This window comes from Phaenicophaeus curvirostris, chromosome 6 (assembly GCF_032191515.1).
Source record: "Phaenicophaeus curvirostris isolate KB17595 chromosome 6, BPBGC_Pcur_1.0, whole genome shotgun sequence".
NCBI lineage: Eukaryota > Metazoa > Chordata > Aves > Cuculiformes > Cuculidae > Phaenicophaeus > Phaenicophaeus curvirostris.
This window is the reverse complement of record NC_091397.1, coordinates 10,802,767-10,820,155: the sequence shown is the minus strand read 5'-3', so window position 1 is coordinate 10,820,155 and position 17,389 is coordinate 10,802,767. Positions and strand designations below refer to the sequence as shown.

At 39.6% G+C, this 17,389-nt stretch overlaps 1 protein-coding gene across 1 annotated transcript in view; it reads right to left on the bottom strand.

Moving 5' to 3' along the window:
* DYNC2I1 (dynein 2 intermediate chain 1) overlaps nt 1-13,175 on the bottom strand; it is a 32,304-nt gene extending 19,129 nt beyond the window's left edge. Inside the window, exons 1-7 of the mRNA XM_069859312.1 lie at nt 13,104-13,175; nt 7,358-7,411; nt 5,376-5,808; nt 4,747-4,808; nt 3,823-4,149; nt 2,048-2,106; nt 164-221 (exon numbers count right to left, since the gene is read on the bottom strand). Coding sequence (XP_069715413.1) covers nt 164-221; nt 2,048-2,106; nt 3,823-4,149; nt 4,747-4,808; nt 5,376-5,808; nt 7,358-7,411; nt 13,104-13,118 — 1,008 coding nt within the window. The 5' untranslated portion in view covers nt 13,119-13,175. The remainder of the gene's footprint in view (nt 1-163; nt 222-2,047; nt 2,107-3,822; nt 4,150-4,746; nt 4,809-5,375; nt 5,809-7,357; nt 7,412-13,103) is intronic.
* Between the last annotated feature and the right edge of the window lie 4,214 nt (nt 13,176-17,389).

Sequence of the window (17,389 nt, the reverse complement as noted above, 5' to 3'; positions counted from 1 at the left end):
ATCCATTTTCTAATGTTGTATCCAGAAAGGGAAGTTAAGAGAGATCTAAAGACAAATACACGTAAATCTTATTTTAGAATAGCATTATATTGAAATGCATATTGCAATTGTTATTAATCCCAAGAAAAACACAACATTCTGAGATCCAAAATCAAAATTTTACCTCTTGTCTTGTGGTCCTTTCCTCTTTTTTAATGAGTTTTCCTGTATCTTTTATAGTCCTGTTGAAAAAGAGAACACCCATTTCATTCATTAATGAAGAAGAAAGCATTAATTTTTATTTGGGTGGGGGTTTTTTTGTTGTTTTCTTTGTTTGTTTTAGAAAAAAAGTATTTCTTCCTAAGAGGAAAAATAGTTGAATATTTCCAATAAACTGAAATATTTATCACAGAACAGAATCATAGAATCATTAAAGTTGGAAAAGACCTTCAAGATCATCATATCCAACTGAAAACCTTACACTGCCAAGTCCACCACTAAACCATGTCGCTAAGCACCACATCTACACGTCTTCCAAATACCTCCAAGGATGGTGACTCCACCACTTCCCTTTTCTCAGGGCAGCCTGTTCCAATGCTTGCCAAACCTTTTAGCAAAGAAATTCTTCCTAACCTTCAGTCCAAATCTCCCCTACTGCAACATGAACCCATTTCCTCTTGTCCTGCCACTTGCTATTTGGGAGAAGAGACCAACACTCACCTCACTACGGCCTCCTTTCAGGCAGCTGTTGAGAGTGATAAGGTCTCCCCTTGGCCTCCTTTTCTCCAGACTACACAGCCCAAATTCCCTCACCTGCTCCTCATAACACCTTTGTGCTCAAGAGAAATTTCTACATATACTTTTATAGATCTCTGTTTATTATATGAAATTATAATGAAACCACAAAGTGATTAATCAGCTAAGAACTGGAAAAAGCTTGTCCAAATTTAATATCTGCAGTCGCATCAAAATGGAAGAAAAAATAAGGAGGAAAGAAACTATTAAAATCATACATATATTAGCTGTATTAATATCTGCAGCAGCCTAGAGATCAAGATGAAGTTGGTGTAATGTGTCCCAAAGCTGTAAATTATGTAAATCACTGACATTCAAACCTGGTCTTTCATTCAGGAGTTTTATTTATGAGGACAACAGAATCAGGGTCAGAAAGCAAGACAAAATCAACAACCAGCTCTGTGCCTTAATAATGTATTTGATTACTTCACAAGCAGAGTATCACACTTCAAGAAAAGAATGTTCTGACTCCTTAAGTAAAAGGGTATTCATGTATACTGCTGCTGGGACTGAGGAACATAAGAAAAGGCAACAATAAAAACAAAATACTGTCTGGATCCCGTCATAACAGATCAGCGTGATTCAACGTTAAGAGTGTCTGAGGCTGAACCAGGGTTTGGTGATATCCTATACTGCCTTCCTTGACATTCAGAAATAGGAAAATCCTTTATCCCAGATACGCACAAGCAATGACAACGCTACATCAGCAACAGCTTCAAAACATAACCTGTATATTCAGCTCTGACTGCAACAGAAATTTTACTTATCCTGCTGATGACCTGGACCTTTCCCTTTCACAGGTAACAGTAAACTTGCTATACGTATCTGATGCTTCAGATACCATCCAGAGTAGTAGCTAAGTAGAGATATTAAAATAAACAATTTAACAGAGTCCTACGTAGTTTCATCATGAACCCTAGATGTGTTCACGTGACTGCATAGTGAACTTCCAGGTTGTGAAACACAGCATTTCTGTCTCCCAAACTAATTGTCCTGCTTAACATATATGAGTTAAAGTAGAGTAGAGTAAAAATATAGTATAGTAGAGTAAAAAAATAAAATGGAATAGAAATACATATATTTTTATATGAATCCTCTTAGAAGCAACACAGCCTTTTTTTTTTAATTGCTATAGTACTGTACAAAGGGCCTATGAAAAAAATTACATTCATTCTAGATACTTGAGATCAGGAATCCATGCTTATTGTTTTGTTAGTGACTGAATCTCAGTCATATCACACAGTATACATTTATTTTAAATATCTGAATTTACCTTACATGCTGATGGCTCATTTCTTCTTGAATCCCTTCCTCTTTTTTGTAATCGCTATTCTGTAAAAGAAGTCAAAATATTAATGTGTCACAAATGCTGAAATATGCATATGAACCTGCATTAGTATTAGTGATAAAACAGCTAGAAAGGTTCTAACGAATTATTTCAATTACATGGTACTTTTTGAGTTATGGCTTGTAAGGAGTTCTGTGTATGAACTAACATCAGAATAATCTCTTCCTCACAGATATGATAAGCAAAGAAAATAAACACATATAAAAGATATGCTATATGCATAATATGAGCTTGTCGTGAAAATATTAAATACTTGAGAATGAAGGTTGGATACATTCCTTTCTGCAATGCATTTCAGAATGGAAACAAAAAGGGATCTTGGGTCTTCTCTTTTGCTTATCAGAACCTTGCAATGCTTTACCAGAGTAAATTCTGGCTTTTTTTATAGGATACTTTCACATTAATATATTAGTAACAGTGGTTAACAGATGCTCTGAGCCCAGCGTGTACTGCTTAAGCTGTGAACCCAGAGCACTTTTCCTGATTAATACCTAGGCGTGGCTGAAAAACTGGTAGGGTCTAAGGACTGACATCAGCAGGCTGTGGCCAGCTTGTTTCAAAGAATGAGATTTTAACAGTATTGACTGCACTGCAACTATTCACACCAGCTGGAACCTGAGACAGAGAATAGACTTGGGCACTTTTAAATCCCAGTGAGGGACTTGACTACTAATTCTGTATTACAAATGTTTGCCTAAATTTGGAAATGTATTCAGAGGGTTCATAAGATAAAGGTGTTTTTTATCTATCCATGAACATCAGAAAAAGAAATCCAACTCTGACACAGAATCATCAGATTCAGTGCCTGTATTCTGTTACAGCTACTTGAGTAAATTTCCAAGGAAGTCAAACCTGCAGCAAGTTCCTGATAAACCTTTGAATTCTGCTGCAGAAAGTCAGTTACACGAATCAGTTGTGGTGGATCCCTACAGTGAAGATGCCCAGTATTTTCACTAGAAAATACATTCTCAAACTTTTCTTCAAGGAGCTTGTGCCTCTTCACCCTTGAGACAGCAGAAGAAATTGCCCTATACCATACAAATGCTGTTATGCTCTATAAAACTTATCTCAGATTTTGAGAGTCACCAATTACTATGCATTGCTTTTGTCATTCTTGTAGAAAGAGTGCTTGTATAATAAAAAACAGTAAAAATATCAAATTTCTTAAGCCTCTGGTATTAGAGGTCTAGTATCGTACTCTGTATTAGAAATAGAAAAGATATTCTATGGCTTCAGAAGTAGAGGCAAAACCTATAAATATAAGGGATCTATAGTCATGAGCCTACTTGAGATTTAAGATATCCATGCTCCTTTTACAGGCAACATTGAAAATAGCTTCTATTAAAAATATTTTCTTCTAAAAAAGTGTTGAATATATTTTAATGGACCTCTAGCCTAATCTCATCCCCACTTTGAACTGTCGGTAAAAAATTCAAAAGTCATAGCAATAAAGAATGCCAAGAATGAAATACTTCCCTAACACATAGACAAGCTTGTACTTTAAATTTCATGGAAGGAATTTGTGCTAGATTAGGATACTTAAATGCAGATGTAGTATTTTAATCTCCCACCTTAGCCTCAAATTTCAGAAAATGCTGACTTACAATCCAACTATTTTTATTATTCACCTTACCAATGATGACGTATCAGTAATTAAAGTAGGTTGTAAGGCAATATTTTAAAGACTTAACAAAACTAACCCTTAGATCATGCTTCTTTCTTTCATTTTCTCTACTTTTCACTCTATCATTAGCTTTTGCTGGCTGTTCTTCTCTGTCTCTATGGGAAGATCTCTCCTCAGATCTCTTTGATTTACGTTTTTCTTTCTCTTCCTTTTCATAATGTTTATGACTTCTCTCTTTCGAAAGTGTTTCTTTTCCTGGCCTAACAGAATGTTCTTTTTTTTCTCTGTGTCTTCGTTCTCGTTCTTTATCCAACTGCTCTTCTTTCTGTAACTTGTGTATATGTTCAGCTTCTTCAGCTTTGTAGGCTAAAAATTTGTCAATGCTCTGTCTGGTATCATTATTCTGGAAAGAGAAAAATAACATTAGAGTTAGAAAGTTGTCCAAGATCATTTTATTTTCAAAAATCTATCAAATCTATCAATTTTTTACTATTGGAGTGGTGGATTTGTAAGTACCTAATCTCTTCCCGTCACACGGATATTTCAACCACTTTTTTTCAGCCTCCTACAACATCAGGTTTCAGATTATTTATCACTTGAGATTCTGATATTTCTTCTGTGACACTGAATACTTTGCAACAGCAAATTATCTGGATTATATATTCTTCACACAGAAATGTAATTCTTTTTTGCCTAGTTGGTCCAAGACGTATACTTACCAATACCCTTGTAGTAACAGCATAAATAGCAGGTAAAAAATTTTCATGCAGCTGTCCAAAAATATAGCAATGCTTTGCTATGCAAATTTTATTTTATTTTTCCTTTAAAAGAAGAATGAAGTATGCCCTTAAAATAAAATGGCTCAGATATATTTTGTTGTTGTGTGTTTTATGCACTTGTAAGGACCCTGTGAGACTTGGGTCACTGCAATCTGATCCAGTTTCTCCATTATACTACAATTTTACCACCTTAAACATTTTGATCCTTTCCCTTTCTTTACCTTCTTTTCTGTACACCTTCTTTCTTCCTCTTCTTTTCTTGTTTTCTCCTCCTCTAGAAAATCTATATAGAAAAGAAATGAACAAATTTTATTGTACCTCAACTATCTACATAATTAACTCTAGCATGTAGAAAATAGTATTTCAGTGACATGGGTTTTCCAAAACGTAACAGCTTCCTAAAATAACTTAATATTCTGTCAAAATTCTCTCTCCAAAGCTGATTACTCCTTTTTTTGTCCTAAAGAATCCCTTTGTTCTCTACTGTCCTATGTAATGGCAAGAGTAATGACACGATACAGATTCAGCAATCACCCTGGAACTTGGGGATTCAAATGTATCACTCAGTAGAGAATGTTGAAGTCGGAAGGTACTTGTTTTCTTCAAGTCAACTGACCGACAGAACCAGTGACATTCACCCTCTCTTCAGAGACAGGGAAGTGAGCATCAAAATTTTTAAAAGCACTAAAATAGAACGAGGATACCACAAGATACCATAAAGATACACATTTCAGTAGGCACTCACACCTTCCTGTCTTTATCCTCTCTGTACAAATGGGGTGTGGCCTCAGAATATGCCTATCTAATTATCAAATATTTCAAAGTACAATAGCAACCCAAAGCAACTTACCCAAACGATGCCTGCTTTCTCTTCTTCTGTGATGTTCTTTATCTCTTCCCTCAAATGATTTCAGATTGTTTTGTATATCTATTTGCCTTATCTCGTGTCTTTTATGCTTCTTGTCTTGTTCTCTATTGCTCTCCCTGTCTTTGTCTTTTGGTATGCTGCGTCTTTCCTTCTCCAAACTTGACTCTCTATGCTTATCTTTGTATCTTGCTTGGTCTCCTTCTCTTTGGTGCTCTTTTCCTCTTTCTCTATCTCTTATTTTATCCCTGTCTCTTTCACCAGATCTTAATCTCTCTCTCTCGTTTGTTCTCTCCTTGCTCTTCCCTCTGTCTTTGTGTTCATGTTTATGAATATCTGTGTCATGAACAGATTTCTCTTTTTGCAGTGTCTTTTCTCTGTGCTTTTGGTATTCATTTTGACTATCAGGTTGTGCTGCCTGAAATTAAAAAAAAATGAGTTAAATGTCTGTTCTTATAATATATTTAAATATATTAATGTGAACAAAAAATAGTATATTGCTAACTATTATTTCCCAACATAAATTTAAATGTTTATACATTCCTAGGTTTACTTCATAAAATTTATAACATTATGTCTCTATTTATTGTAAAAAGAACTAAGAAATAAAATAAATCATAAGCTGCATTTTCAATGTATTTCAAAATAATTTGGTAATAAAAGAAAATTTACTGAGGAACTATGCGTTCTGTTTAAAGCTAAGCTGAAAAATTAACTAAGCATCTAAAATCTGTTATCTAATGCAGCTAGAAATTGTTCCATCTTGTAAAATATGTTACAGATAAACAATAATGATAGATAACTGGGCCTCCAGCAGCTGCCTTTAGAATAGAAGATTAGGTATTACTTGAACAGAAAGCAGCATACTAAAATTACGAAAGTTAATTATAGGCCTAGATCCCTTGAGGATGCAACTATTTTTATATTTTTCTGAAGTCATTAGAGATTATGTTTTAACCTTCCTGAATCAAGTAGCACAACTCCCACCAATTTCACTATATCCACAATGTCAGCTATTTACTTAATGCAGAACAAACAGAAATTGCTTTGATTATAGTCAATGAGTAAGGTGAATTAAACTTTATCCATCTGTTTCACAGAAATGAAAGTCCAAACAACATCACTAGTTGGAACTATAGCATTTCAAATCAAATTTGCTTGCATCAGCCTACACAGAAGTACTGGGAATGTTACCGAATGTCCAAACAATAAAAAATACTTTTACTGTAGCACTAGCACTGAAGTAATGGGGAGCTAGGTAATATATGAACAAGAAGGATGCTTTAGTTTATCAAAGGACTAATGAAGATCTGCACAAGAGGTGGAAAAGAAGATAAATGTTGGAAAACAGCTTTTAAAAAAATATAGTGCAAAACTAACATGAATATCAGTGGTGCTACTAACTGGAAACTGAATGCCTAATTGACCAGGGGATAAATAATTAACCAGTTTAAAAATGCATGACAAGCACGATTGATGATGTAAACAAATGCAATAGGCAATATACGTGTGGGAAACTGAATACGTATACACAAAGCAGAGCTATAGCTTGGATTTAGGTGCACAGTAAATCAGACTCCATTGTGTGCTGTGTGATTTTACCACAACAGTGGTATTTGTTCCATTTACCTAATCAAGGAACCTGCAGAGTAATTTTGTATGACTTGTGTAGCTAGAAACAGTTCAGTGCGCCAGTCTCTGGACAAGCTTGTAGTAGAAAGATTCTAAACCAGTCAGATAACAGCAAGAAAGTTAACAGCTACACAGTTAAGAACTGTAGTGTCTGTATTCAATGACGTGTATTTAAAGTGTCTGGTGTACCAAAACGCCTTGAAGAGCTATTATAGATCCACAGGGCAGACTGGCTTGTAGAACAATCAGTCAACCCTCTATATTTAGACCGTTAATAAATCCAATTGCTGTGAAGTTATTTAACATCAAAAATAATAGAAATAAAATAAAATTACCCTAAGATGTTTCCTAAGTTCTTCTGATTTCCAGGTATCCTCTTTGGTTCTTCTCTAGAGTAGAAGAAATAGCAAAAGACTGAGTAACCAGTTTGCAGTGAGAAGTAAATAAACTTACAGTTTTTACAAAGGAAATGTTCAAGGTGTGCATGGCAAGTACCACCGAATTGTGTTATGCAAACATGAATTTGATTTAGTCTTAATGTGTGTAGTTACAGTGTGCTGGATTTGAATGCAGCTGGAAGAAGCCCGAAGCTCAGAGTTCTGCTGGGTTATCCAACTCTGTATACACATGGTAACCACTTTTGAGGTCAGTGCCTCTGGTGGATGACAATGCAGCCCTTCAAGAAGGCTCATAATTGGCTTTCCAATGGTAGCCATTCAACTATGCTACAAACCAAATGTGTACACACAGTTAGGCTGCTGACATCAATGTATCAATGTTATTAAATCCTAGAATCATAGAATAACCAGGTTGGAAAAGACCCACTGGATCATCGAGTTCAACCATTCCTATCAAACACTAAACCATGCCTCTCAGCGCCTCATCCACCCATCCTTTAAACACCTCCAGGGACGGTGACTCAACCACCTCCCTGGGCAGCCTGTTCCAGTGCCCAATGACCCTTTCCGTGAAAAATTTTTTCCTAATGTTCAGCCTAAACCTCCCCTGGCGGAGCTTGAGGCCATTCCCAAAGTCACCCTCCTACTCTATTAGATCTAACTTCAAAGCAAGTCCTGGTCAGGGACTTATTCAGGTGAGGTTTTAGTATCTCTGAGGTTGGAGCTTGCCTGGGCAACCTGGTTTTCAGTTTGACCACTCTGGTTTGAAAATGTTTTCTTGCACTGAATCCTCATTTCCCTTGCCGATAGTTAGGGCCACTACCTTCTGTCTTCTCACTGTACATCCCAAAGAATTTGGCGTAATCTTTTCCACAGAACCTCTGTAGATAGCTGAAGAGAGCAGTCAGATCCCCTGCTATTTGTCTTTTCTCTAGCCTAAACAGCTCAGCTTCCTTCCCACGTACACCAGGGCTTCATCTCGGTGCCTGGCTCTGGAATCCCTTTAGTACCAGGGACCCAGAAACCAGACACAGGACTGCACGCAGGGCCTTACAAGTGCTGACCAGAGGAGAACAGTCACTTCTCTACCTCTGCTACTTATGTTTGCTCCTGATGACACACACAACCAGCGCGCAGTTAGCCATAACCACTAGAGAAGCCCACTGATGGCTTCTTCAAGCTCCTGTCCACCAGGAACCCCAAATCCTTTTTCTGCAGAACCATGCACAGAACCCATTCACATGGCAAACAGTAAATACAATATATTCCCCTTAGACATATCATTCCAACCACCCCAAACTCAGCCAAAAGAGCATTTCAGGGGATAACCAACGTGGGCAAGCAGTGAATCTAAAAATACCACGGCAAACATAACCTTTTTTTTTTCCCATCAGTAGGGATCTGACATTGCCAAGCCACATTTTTTTAGATTTTAAAATACTAGAAGCTAAAACCAGTTAGACTGCTGTGCATTTCAGGTGAACCAGGGAAGCTTCTGCTTTAATAACTGAATGCATCTCAAAAAAATGCTGCATTACTTTTCAGCCGTCCCTTAACATTTTAAAATGATTTAGACTGTGTATAAGGGGACTTCCATACAAAATATTTGCATGTAGCACTGAAGAAAACAGGAAAAAGATAATGAAAATAACCACAGCATACAGAGCCTCTTTCAGTAGACTTCTTCCTAGTTAAATAGGTTTTATTTTTTCTGTCCTTGTTTGCAGTTACTGCCTTGAACTGCTTGGCTGCTGCTAAACAGATTGAACAGAAAAAAAATTATATTGCTTGAAATTACTAACAAAATGAGGAATTTTAATCTATTGAATATCTTTAACTAGCTCACTGAAGGATGATGGCTATAGTCAAAGTGACATGATCAGGCTACACTTACTCTAAAATTTAGACTTGATAACAGTTAATAAAAATAGCAAAATAATCACTAATAAATATCTGAATGATGAGCTGCAATGGTAGAAGAAAATAAACACATGGTGCCCATTTTTTGCTAATTTATTATATGGAAGCTGCATTTTAGCAGTATATCTCAATTTTTTAATTATTCTACATGAAAACTGCTTGTCTTTTCAAACTTATTTGAATAAAAGATTTTACTGAACTGGTGAAGTTCATCCAAAGTTGATCAGAAGTACAAAGAAGACAACTTTTTTAACAAAAGCAAAGTGCTTTTCAAGTCTTAGTTTCTTCTGATCCTTAAAATGCAGAAATACAAATATTTAATACTGCAGTAATTTGGATGAGAAAGTAAAACCAAATATGATCTTTCTCTCAAGTTAAGTTTTAACAAAGCCTAAGAAACTGAACAGAACTTGTGTGAGGGTAAGCTGGAAGGAAGGATATGGATGGAAAGAGAACAGAGTGCTGTATTATAGCCTCCTAAACAGTAACCTATTTAAAATCCCTAATGTTGATGAGATTATGTTTTCGGTTTAGACAATACTTTGATATATATCAACAAAAAAAGAAAGGTCAATTATGTTTATAGCCTAAAACCAGCAAAATCAACAGACAATATGAGATAAAGTAGTTTGAGATTTATTTCAAAGCTGATGCAAGAAGCATGCAGCAAACATCTAGAGATGATTCTCTGGTGCCCAGAAAGGTGCATCTGCCAGTTTTCTGGGGTCTGTAGCTTTAACTTCACTACTGTTCCTAGAATCCATTGCCTTTATACACGATGACATTCCTCTTAATTCTCTGTTTTTGCAAGAGACCACAAACAAATATAAAAGTAAGATAAAGCTTAAAAAACCTTCATACCTTTGCGACCACTGTCCCTCTGTAGGTAGAAGAATCATGGTACACAGAAAATGCTAAAAAAAACTTTTAAAGAATTCATCAGAGCTTTTCACCTGTCGGCTAATTTAGAAGTCCTTATATACTCACTTGAATCCAGATTAAGATCAGTTACTTAACTCACAATGGGGTTTAATTTCATCCACCTGTGAGCACGTGGAGTTCATCAGCTCGCATAAAATGCCACAGATTTACTCAACTCAGAAAGTGCCGTGAGAATGTTCAATATTTAAGAAGCTGTCCTTGATTTAAATGTCAATTATCTTGCCTAATTAAGTTAGTGGGAAAAGTGAGCTAGCTACTTCAGATAAACTCTCCAGGAGAGATCAAGAGTCTGTCATATTCAGACACAGAAAGACTGGAGTTTTCAGAACTTAAATCCCCAGCTCCTAACTAAGTTAAGAACCAAGTTGATTTTGATTCTTACAAAAAACAGTAAGAGAAATTTCTGTAGTCCTTAAGCCAGAGAAAAAGACTTTATTTTTTACACATAAATATTTATCTTTCTAATTTCCAATATGAGTTGCCTACTTGAAAGCCCTCAAACAGGTATACAGCACACGCAAGAGACTTGACTTAATACAGCAGAAACAGCAAAAGGAGACTCTCGCATACAGCATGGCTGTCTGTACGACTGCATCTAACTTTGGCAGTCTCATAACAATTCATGTGAAAAATTTTAGATCTAAGTTTTACTTTCCACCACAACTCACTAACTCACCTCTTCAGTAAAAAGGTTATCAATGTACCACAGATAATGAAATTATATCCAAAAGGAAGTTTTTAGAGTGGTCCTGACATGCCAGGTCACATACCCTGCCCAGCCACTCTCTGTCCTACTCCATTCTCTATTCAGCATGATCAGAAATTAATTAGCTGTAAAATCCAGGTTCACAGAACAGTAATCCACAGCAGCTCGTGGCAAAGTGATTTGACAGTTCTGCTTTTTCAAGTGAAAATGCAACACGATAATTGATGTGAGCATGTCCACATGGGTTTGTCTCTTTTATTTCAGAGCTCTACAAACTCTTCATAATTTAACACCATCACACTTATTCACTGGTAAACACTTATTCACTGGTAAAATATTGAAAAGGACAAAGTCTTCGAAGCAAAGGCAATAATATTTTTATTTCACAATTCAGCACTGAACTGGATGCTCTTCTAAAAAAGGCATCCCATCTTACAAAAGCAGTAAGTATATATGCTAGCTTTAGACGAAGAACCCTGTAAGTCCCCAAAGAATGTTTATTTTTTTAGGTTCTCACACCATGTCAGGAGACTCCCTTCAGGTTATCTCTTGACCTAAGACAACTACATCTTACAAGACAACTAAGGATATCAATAAATCCTTGCAATTCTAAGAGCGTTTATTCTTTCAGGTTATTTATCCATGTCTGGATATTTTCTCTTGATACAAGACAGATTTGTATGACAAGATAATTACAAGTACAAACCAGCTGCAGCAAAACTTATGAAATAATTCTCACAATGTAAAAGTTATGCGAGTTTCTAAAGAACTAAAACTCAACAGCCAGCGGTTACAGAGGTATCAACTATTAAATATACTTTACCTACAATGTGAAATATTAACAGCTCTACATACTTTCACTAAACACCTATCCTCTTCTGCAGAAAGCTCTGCGGCTGACATGGTCTTGTCATTCACAGAATCATTTGGATTGGAAGGAACTTTAAAGATCACCCAATTCCAATGCTCCCTGGCAAGGAAAGGACACCTCCCACTGCATCAGGCTGCCCTTCCCCCAGAGGAATGTAAGGACCACCTCAAGAATTTTACCAGCATGGAGCAGAGAGAACCCAGTTGTCCAAGGAATACCACGGGGGTTCTCGGGGCCAGCAGAACAACCAGCCCCAGCGTTTCCCAACCTTAATCATAAAATCACAGAATCACCAGGTGGGAAAAGACCTATTGGATCATCCAACCATTCCTATCTGCCACTAAACCATGTCCCTGAGCACCTCGTCTACCTGTCTTTTAAATACCCCCAGGGAAGGTGACTCAACCACCTCCCTGGGCAGCCTGTTCCAATGCCCAATGACCCTTTCTGTAAAAATTTTTTTTCCTGAACTTCCCCTGGTGGAGCTTGAGGCCATTCCCTCTTGTCCTGTCCCCTGTGACTTAGGAGATGACGCCAGCACCCTCCTCTCCACAACCTCCTTTCAGGTAGTTGTAGAGAGCAATAAGGTCTCCCCTCAGCCTTCTTTTCTCTAGGATAAACAATCCCAGCTCTCTCAGCTGCTCCTTGTAAGACTTGTTCTCGCCCCATCAACAGTTTCATTGCTCTTCTCTGGACTCGCTCCAGAGTCTCAACATCCTTCTTGTGGTGAGGGGCCCAGAACTGAACACAGGATTCGAGAAGCGGTCTCACCAGTGCCGAGTACAGAGGGAGAATAACCTCCCTGGACCTGATGGTCACGCCGTTTCTGATACAAGCCAAGATGCCATTGGCCTTCTTGGCCACCTGGGCACACTGCTGGCTCATGTTCAGTCGCTGTCACCCAACACCCCCAGGTCCCTCTCCTCCAGGCAGCTTTCTAGACAGACTTCTCCTAGTCCGTAGCTGCATAGGGTTGTTGTGCCCCAAGTGCAGGACCCGGCACTTGGCCTTGTTAAACCTCATGCCATTGGTCTCGGCCAATTGGTCTCACTGGACTCCAACCGAGGCACAGACCGCCGGGCGAGGGCTTTGCAGGTGCCAAGGGATGAAACGCCGGGCGGCGGCCCCGGTGCCTCCTGAGGCCCCGGCGCCTCCTGAGGCCCCGGCGGGGCGGGGCGGGGTGGTCCCTGCGGCAGCCGGGCCCAGGCGCCCCGCGGCCCCCAGCGCGGCCGGCGGCCCCTCACCTTGTTCCCCTCCATGGCGGGGCCGCGCCTGGCGACAGGCGGCGAGGGGAGAGCAGCCGAGGCGCCGAGCGATGGATGGATGCGGGACGGATGAGGGACGGATGAGCGATAGGCCGAGCGATGGATGAGCGCGGGGACGGGCGCGGCGGCCGCGCAGCACTGTGGGAAGGTGGCAGCTGCCCGCCCGGGCAGCCTCCTTGGCGGGGAGCGACACCGAGAATGCCGGCAAATAAAGTCTTTAGGACTCGCTTTGGAGTCTGAGAAAGCAAGCGCCCTCTATCAGGGCCCGGCAACAAGAGGCGGTGATCTTCTGTCGTGTGCAGCGAGACCAGAGCTGGGACAGGGTGTATTTCACACTTCATAGAATCACGGAATGGTTTGGGTTGGAAGGGACATTAAAGATCCACTCCCCCTGCCATGGGCCGGACTCTTCTCGCTAGACCAGGCTGTCCAAGGCCCCATCCAGCCTGGCCTTGAACACCTCCAAGGATGGAGCAGCCACGACCTCCCTGGGCAGCCTGTGCCAGCGCCTCACCACCCTCATAGTGAAATTCTTCCTTATGTCTAGCCTAAATCTGCCTCTCTCCAGTTTATACCCATTCCCCCTCGTCCTGTCACTCAATGCCTTTGCGAACAGCCCCTCCCCAAATTTCTTGTGGCCCCTTCATGTACTGGAAGGTCCCTACAAGATTTCCTTGGAGTCTTCTCCAAGCTGAACAACCCCAACTTTCTCAGCCTGTCCTCGGATGGGAGGTGCTCCAGCCCTCCACTTACATGCACGTGTTTAAATTTTCCCAGAAATTTTATGCACATTCTGTTACTTTCCAGAGACTAATGTTATTATGAGCTTCACAACATCAAAACTCGTGCTAATTTGGAGCTGGTTCCAGCTCTCTGCCTGACCTTGCCTTTGAGATAGGGAGAGACTGCAAACAGAGGTGATCACAGAAGAAGACATCCGTTCAGCACTCACCATACCTCATACAAGATGTTATTATCTCTAAAGAATGAGCAGTGTCTGGAAAAAAACACTGTTTTAAAGATGCCATACTACCAGAGGGGCATTCTGTCTAACTTCCAAAAAATGCAATTACCTAGATGAAACTTTACCTTAGCTTAAATCCACTTTTTGTAATAGTATCATAGAATCATAGAATCATAGAATAACCAGGTTGGAAGAGACCCACCGGATCATCAAGTCCAACCATTCCTGTCACACACTAAACCATGCCCCTTAGCACCTCATCCACCTGTGCCTTAAACACCTCCAAGTACCTACAAGAAATACCTACTTCTTGTGTCAGGAGCAGCAGGTTGGGGCCCCTGCATGGTGGCAGGAAGGCTTTCCTCCTTGAGTGGGTGCCCAGCTGGGCTCCTGCAGATGGAGGGGACTGGGGGAGAGCTGCCATTCTCCTCACTGGTGACCTCTTCCAGGCCAAGTATGCCGTGAAACTACTCCAAGCCAGAGCTAATTCACTTCTAGTGAAGCCCTACTCCACTACTATGGAAAAAAACCCTTACGGATAAGGGTGGTGTGCTTAACTTAACCTGCCGTTTGCCCAGATGTTGGGTAGAGGTGGGTATGAAGAATGATGAAGGATCTGGAGTACAAGTTTTATGAGGAGAGGTTGAAGGAATTGGGGCTGTTGTGTCTGGAGAAGAGGAGGCTGAAAGGAGACCTTATGCCCTCTACAACTACCTGAAAGGAGGTTGTGCTTAGGTGGGTGTTGGTCTCTTTTCCAAAGTGGCAAGTGATAGAATGACAGTAAATGGCCTCAAGCTGCATCAGGGGAGGTTTAGATTGGATATTAGGAAACATTTCTTTACTGAAAGAGTGGCAAAACATTGGGAGTTTTCTCAGGGAAGTGGTGGAATCTCCATCTCCTGGAGAAAGCGTGTAGAAACGGCACTTTGTGACATGGTTTAGTACACATGGTGATGTTGGGCTCACAATTGGACTTGATGATCTTAGAGGTCTTTTCCAACCTTAATGATCCTATACCTGTAGAAATAAAAATGTTAATAATATTCCGACAGTAACAACTACTGTGGTTATTTTCTGCAACAAGAAACAAGTAGCAGCTTTCCAAGCAGAGGTGACACAGCCTTGACGTAAACGATGGTTGCCTGCAGGAAAGGTGTGTGTGATTTTCACAGCAAGTATTTACAACCTATTAAAGTGTGGTGTGGTTTAAAAGGCTAGGTGAAAATGACTCTAGGCACTTTTAACTTTGCTGCCTATTTTTTGGTTTTAAGTGTTAAAGAAAAAAAGAAGAAGCTAGTATGTAACTGTTACTGCTAATATTCATCATTAATGTTTGTAGAAAAGTGACTACTGAGGGGGGGGAAGCGAAGGAAAATGCTTTTTTTGCATGAGAAACATTTTTGCAGTTCAATAGGAGTTTGTTGCACTGACTTAAAAGAGGTAAAATTTAACTCAGCCTTAAATAGTCAGTTGACAAATACATACAAAGCCTTGATACAGTTACCTCCTATTCATGTATCTGGCTTGTATCAGAAACGGCGTGACCAGGAAGGTTATTCTCCCTCTGTACTCGGCACTGCTGAGACCACTCCTCGAATCCTGTGTTCAGTTCTGGGCCCCTCACCACAAGAAGGATGTTGAGGCTCTGGAACGAGTCCAGAGAAGAGCAACAAAGCTGGTGAGGGGGCTGGAGAGCAGGTCTTATGAGGAGCGGCTGAGAGAGCTGGGGTTGTTTAGCCTGGAGAAGAGGAGGCTGAGGGGAGACCTCATTGCTCTCTATAACTACCTGAAAGGAGGTTGTGGAGAGAAGGGAGCTGGCATCTTCTCCCAAGTGACAGGGGACAGGACAAGAGGGAATGGCCTCAAGCTCCACCAGGGGACATTTAGGCTGGACATTAGGAAAAAATTTTTCATGGAAAGGGTCATTGGGCACTGGCACAGGCTGCCCAGGGAGGTGGTTGAGTCACCTTCCCTGGAGGTGTTTAAGGCATAGGTGGACAAGGCACTGAGGGGCATGGTTCAGTGTTTGATAGGAATGGTTGGACTCAATGATCTGGTGGGTCTCTTCTAACCTGGTGATTCTATGATTCTATGTTTCCAGAATAAATTAAAGGTGTTGTAAAAGTTGCCTCACTGTCCAGACTATGAAGTATTTTCCTTATTGTGTAGCAGAAAAGCAAAGGCAAATAAAGAAAGCAATTAGGATGAAAAAACTGAAGGCCTTGATATTTTATTTTAAAAATAAACAAACAACAATTAACTCTACGTATGACCTTTAAGGGCTAAATTACATCCACTAAACATAAGCATCTATGGATACCAATCTATTTATAAAGATTCTTCTGAATTATTTAGTTGTCTTTGGTAGAGCAATAATAATCTGTACGCATTTTGTATCTTCTTCCCTGAACAAATGAAAATGCATTTGCAAGCCACGTTGGACTAAATCAAAGAGTTCTTTAGACAAAGTGGTGATGGTGTTACAAACACATGGAATTAGGCATCTGCTTAGTGAAGGATGATCTAGAGAAATGCTGCCCTATATGTGGAGGCTGCAGGACAAATACTACCTTCAAGTACTCTGAAGTTTGTGTTTAAGAATATAGAAAATACATAACTAAACAGTGATAGCAAAACCTTGACAGAAGAAAAGGGTTTTTTTTCAAGTTCTGGTCCTACCATCTACTCATTACACTATGCATATGTATTTGTTAGGAAAAAAATACAGTTTGGGCTGTCAATAGCTTCTTCTTACCCCTATCAGACTATAGCAGTCAAACAGCTTTATGGCAAGAGAAAAATTACAGATGTGGGAAGGCACCACTAGAGGGTTTGGAAAGAAATTTTCAAACCTTAAAACACCAGGATCAAACTGAAGTTTAATTGTTGCATGACAACACAAGCTGGAATAACAGAACTAAAACTTGAGCATTTTCAAGTGTTTCCCACGTATATTAATGTAAACTGCAGTTTCTCACCAGTGTCGTGGAAAAAATTAATACATCGGTAGTTTTCCTGGTTTTATAAAACTGGATGTCAGAATCATGTGAACACAGATAATAAAATGGCATATCTGTGGTGTATTACTAGACAGCATAAAAAGATGTCCTAGCTTTTCTTGGGAAGAAAAGTGTTGTAAAGCTAGGGTTTGGTACCCTGGGAATTTTAATGCAACCTCAGTTTTCATATGCTTTTCTCTTGTCTGTCTTGGTACACACTTCTTCTTCTTTGCCTGCGGTGTTAACTTAAAAACAGGAATATAAAATAACTCACTTTTTTACATTCTATAGTAACAAGCTAG